This window comes from Dermacentor silvarum, chromosome 6, assembly GCF_013339745.2.
Source record: "Dermacentor silvarum isolate Dsil-2018 chromosome 6, BIME_Dsil_1.4, whole genome shotgun sequence".
Lineage (NCBI taxonomy): Eukaryota > Metazoa > Arthropoda > Arachnida > Ixodida > Ixodidae > Dermacentor > Dermacentor silvarum.
In genome coordinates, this window is record NC_051159.1 from 132,643,803 (window position 1) to 132,648,743 (window position 4,941).

At 37.5% G+C, this 4,941-nt stretch overlaps 1 protein-coding gene across 1 annotated transcript in view; it reads right to left on the minus strand.

The window, feature by feature from the left end:
• Positions 1-326: 326 nt before the first annotated feature.
• LOC119456040 (riboflavin kinase) overlaps positions 327-4,941 on the minus strand; it is a 56,721-nt gene continuing 52,106 nt past the window's right edge. Inside the window, exon 4 of the mRNA XM_049669516.1 lies at positions 327-838. Coding sequence (XP_049525473.1) covers positions 696-838 — 143 coding nt within the window. The 3' untranslated portion in view covers positions 327-695. The remainder of the gene's footprint in view (positions 839-4,941) is intronic.

Genomic DNA, 4,941 nt, shown 5'->3' on the forward strand with positions numbered 1-4,941 from the left:
TTTCTTAACTGCTTTGTAACTTCCTTGCACAACATGGAAATTACAGTTGTTTCACTTGGTGGACTTGTGCAAAGTCAGGTTTCCTCACATTTTGTTGACTGTGACAACAGTGATACATAAAAATAGATGACACTATTAACATACTTTCAACTGTTTCTTTCAATATGAAACAAGTCAACACCAGTGTTTGTAAAAAACATGTGCTAACATATCTAGTCTAGGTTCTAAATACTGTTTTAAATAATCACACTTCCAAAAGAAACAAATGCTAAAAGTTGAAGATGTCTTGCTAAAAGAAGAAAACGTCTTGCAAAGTGCGCTACAGGGGCACTGAAAATGAGCTTCCAATTTGAACAAATAATGAAAGAGAGTGATACAAATAATTTAGTTCTTGTGGAGATAATGGACACAATAAGATGGTAATGAATGGAAAGCTGCCGCAAGCTTTCCATTAATATGCCGCCTCAGAGATAATTCCTTCACGAGGCCATGCTTGAAGAATGACGGGAAATTAAACCACTCACTTCTGCAACAAACACATCTTCATAAATGCTCCACACCGGGGACACGGAATGTGCTTCAGTTTGGAAAGGTGATGGAACAGAAACGATACAAATAACTTAGCATGTGTCGCAGTAAGGAACGTACGAAAAAGTGGTGGGGACAATTGTAAAATTTCTCTAAAGATCCCAGGATCACGTCTCCTGGCGCACGATGTCGGTGCCATTTGTAACGTTCTCTGTGAAAAACCTGTGACCCTTGAACTGCCGCCACTCTTCACGGTTTAGGCTTTCGTCGGCGTTCTGGATGTCTGCTTTGATCGCTGAAACTAGCTCATCTGGACAAGACAAGTGGCAGGACGGTGGAAAAAGGAGATGAATGTCACCAAAGAGCAATAAAAATTTCATCACAAAACATAGCAAAGCATTTCCCTCTCTTCAGCCTTTAATTAGTGCACGTGTAACCATGAGCAAAGAAAGTTAAGGTACAAATAAATTTAAAATGCTCGCAGCATTGCAGAATCTGAATTCAGAATGACCCAAGTCAACATAACGTCTACGATACCCCAGAATTTACATGTTTGATTACACTAATGCACGCCGACTAGCAGACATTGCAGAGAAGACTAAAAGGCACACAAAAAAAATCAGTTCAGATTCGTAAATTATACCTCACATAAGGTAAATTGTGATTCAGACACTGATGACATGGTGTATCAGATGTGTTGCTAGCAAGAAAATTCTGCAAATGGCAGCTGAACTGGCGCACTCCATCGCATTACTAGTTTGTGAGCTCACATGATCAGCTATGAAGTCACCCGACTATCAGCTTCATGACATAGCAAGGAAGTGCAAACAAATTCACACCACAAAAGAAAAGAGGCCAACCAGAGACTGTCCCTTGCCTGCTTGTTTTCTTATACAGTGCGTATGTTTTCTGCTTTCCTACTATGTCAAGTATGCACCCAGTAGGCCCGCAGGCAGTAAATTTACACCAGTTACAGTATCTGCTGTGCCCCCGGGACACTCATCGTGAAGCAAAGCTAGAACTGGCCACAAATAACTACGTTATTGTGCATTATTAGTCACACTGTAGCATTTGTGGCTTCATTCCCTTATTATTATGTGCACAGCGACTAATCAAAACATAAAATCCGGGAAACAAAAAGTATGTGTCATAGCTCTTTAAAATTAACATCTTTCCATTGATGTTTCCTTATGCGATTATTAAACACTGGATAGCAGTGATTAACCCTTTATTGCATGGTGTATCATATCAAATATGATACACATAGAATGTCTTGCAGCATAACAGAATCGAAAAGAAAGAATATCCTATGTATTCACGTGGAATCTACGTCCTCTCTAGGAATGAAATATATAGTAACTTCAGCACTGGAAATAATTTTGAGTTACATTTCCTTTAAAAAATGTATGGTGGCAGCTCATGACACAATGCACAAATGGTCCTTAATAAGCTAGATATTCTCACAGTTTATGCACTTGAAACCATTACACAAAAGATATCAAGGTGTTCACTGCTTTTTAGCCTACTGAGATGTTTTGCTAGAGAAATAGATTCAGGTTTTGTGAGGCTAGCATTATCGAAGCTATCATATATGATACAGCATGCAGTTAGGGGCTGTTTTGTGGAGGAGAGTATAGATTCGTTACAAAATAATAAATTTGTTGGCATATGAAAATGCCAGCAGAATTATGATAAAGATACTGTCTTTCAACTTGAGTTAAGCTTCTAAAGATGGCGCAAAAGAAAATTTAACATCAAACTAGCTGTAGCTGTAAAAAAACACGTGCACTCCATTTCTTGAAGCAATGTGTCAAGATTTTTCAAGGTTTCTGATACCTTTTGCAAGTTTTCTGCAATTCAGATGTATATTGCATTGTCACAAAACACAGCCATGCATGCATGGTGTATCATATGATGCACAGCAATTTTGGCTCATAAATATGCAAACAAGCATTTATTTATAAAAGGAAGGTTGGTTTACGTATTTCTGGCCTAAACTAATTTTTCATGAGAAAATAAAAAATTCACGCAGTAAGGGTTCAAGAGATTACTTTTTGGCAACACATAATCACATTGATAGAACTCAAGATCTAAGTCTAATTAAAGGATAAGCTAAAATCCATTAACATTTTAGTTCACCCATTAAGTTCCAAGAAAAATATGCCAGCCAGATTTTATTGAGAGGAACATATTTATCAGAGTTTTCTGAATTGTGCTTTATTCTTTCTAATGCTACAGTGGCACACTATATAAAGTACACTGGGCACCTAAGGGAGGAAAACCCAACGTAGCTCTTTGAAGGTACATTATACCTTGGAACCATCTTCAAAGAAATGTTTACAATGACAAGTCAAAGCAAATGTTAAACAGGCCTACTTTGCATTATGATTTCAAAATTAGCATTTTAGTTAATAATCTTTGGTACAGAGGTGTTTGTGATCCATTTCAGTGGATGCCAAGTGATCCAGCACCTAAAAGCACCAATATGTGCCTAAAACATAGAAATCAGTTAGAACAGGAAGGAAGGCTGCACTAAAAGCAGTAAACCACAGATGCTCACCTAGAGAGCTGAAGTTCTTTTCAGGCCTCAGATAGCCCAGCACCACAACTTTGAGCATTGCCCCATAGAAGTCTTGGTCATACTTGTGCATGATGTGAGTTTCCTACATCAATGAAATGAGAGTAAGATTAAGTGATATTCATTTAACATGTGAATTGTTTTGCTTGTTTCAAGGAGTGAATTGAACACACATAGACCTAATGCTATAACTCTGCAAGCAAAAAAACAATCAATCAACCCATGACACCACAGCACTCATTAAAAAAAAGTGTTTGAAACATCTGCCCTCTGTTATTCTATAATTATTTTTTGAGAGTACCTAACATAATATTTAAAAAAGTAGCATGTAACAGACAATTAGAATTCAACCCAATTTAAATTTGAAAATGTCGTGGGTGAAAAACGAATGGAAGCTATGTGATTTGGTAAATTTACGTTGCTGTGTCATAATAAGCTTTAATCATGATTCTATCTGCAACAGTAAGCAGTATCCACTGTGCACACACTACAGTGCTTCCAAGGTAAATGCAACAACCCCCGTCCTTTTTGTTAACAGACAAACCACAAAACTGCTAATATAATATCAGAGCAACACAGCAACAAGACTGATAACAACTCAGCTAAATTTCAGGCCATGTTTTGTTGTGGCATTCTTAAATACTGCTTTCACAGTTACCTGCAGCAGCTTGTTTGATTTATCATACAAGAGCCCCAACTTCATTTAGGCTGAAATCTTACTCGTTACATGAGCAACGCAATACAACAAAAATAACCTAACACTCGTAAAGCCATTGAAAATGTGCATGTCATTCAATGGTGCTCACATGTTTGAATATAGCTGTTCAAAGCTGGCTGCTTTGTTTTAAAAGGTCCTATACAAAAGTTTGTATGGGATATGGATTTATTATGTAAGGCTCTGTGACATTTAAAATATTTAAGGCGCAGGAGGGGGGCACTTGAAGCGCATTGTTTTGATACTGCTTTTTTTAGGAAATCAAAGGCTTACATTAAACAATATTGAGCTATAATTAATGTTTTAAGTAAGCACTGTCTGCCAGCTAAAATTATATAATTATTCTTAGTTAACTGCAGCTGCAAATAACCCAAGTTCAAATTACATGAGCCAAAGGCACACAACACTACAGGATATTATGTAAAGGCACCATCAACGTGGCAAAGTATGCTTGCCTGAATCCTAGACAGAAAAGCAGTAATGTCCCTGTATATGCTCTCAAAGGGATATACAGGAAAACTAAAAAGCAGCAGATGGCGGTGCCATCTGCTGAGACAAGGCACAACTGCAGTTGAAAGTTATTGGTGTCAACACAAACTGCAGCTGCAGCCTGCTGCTGCAAGTGTAACAGACTAAGGCACATATTTCCACAGTTACTGCAGCCTGTCTAGCAGGTTTTCATGGCACAGCAGCTGCGAAAAAGCACACTTGTTTTCAGTCTGACGTGATGACACGTGGCTCAAAAGAGCTTGAGGTTCTGCAACTCTATGAACGAGCGTGTCATGAATGCCTTAATGCAACTTCACTTTGTACTGTGATAGTTCTACTGTTGCAAGAAAGTTAAATGACATAAGAGCAACAGGAACAAATGCGATATCACTGTGTCACATAATTTTCAGCTCATAAATGAATCATGTTTGTCACTAGATAAATATCATATTTGAGCAGTACATAACACTACCCACTGGCAATTATCTTTGATAGTCTAAATATAAGCTTTTTTGTTCACTTCTATCTTGAATACAGCTGAATGGTGCAAAGTAGATGCCAAATGAGAATAATTATCGGGCATATTTTAGCTTGTAATTTAACCAAGTGTGTAAATCTAAATGATATTTTT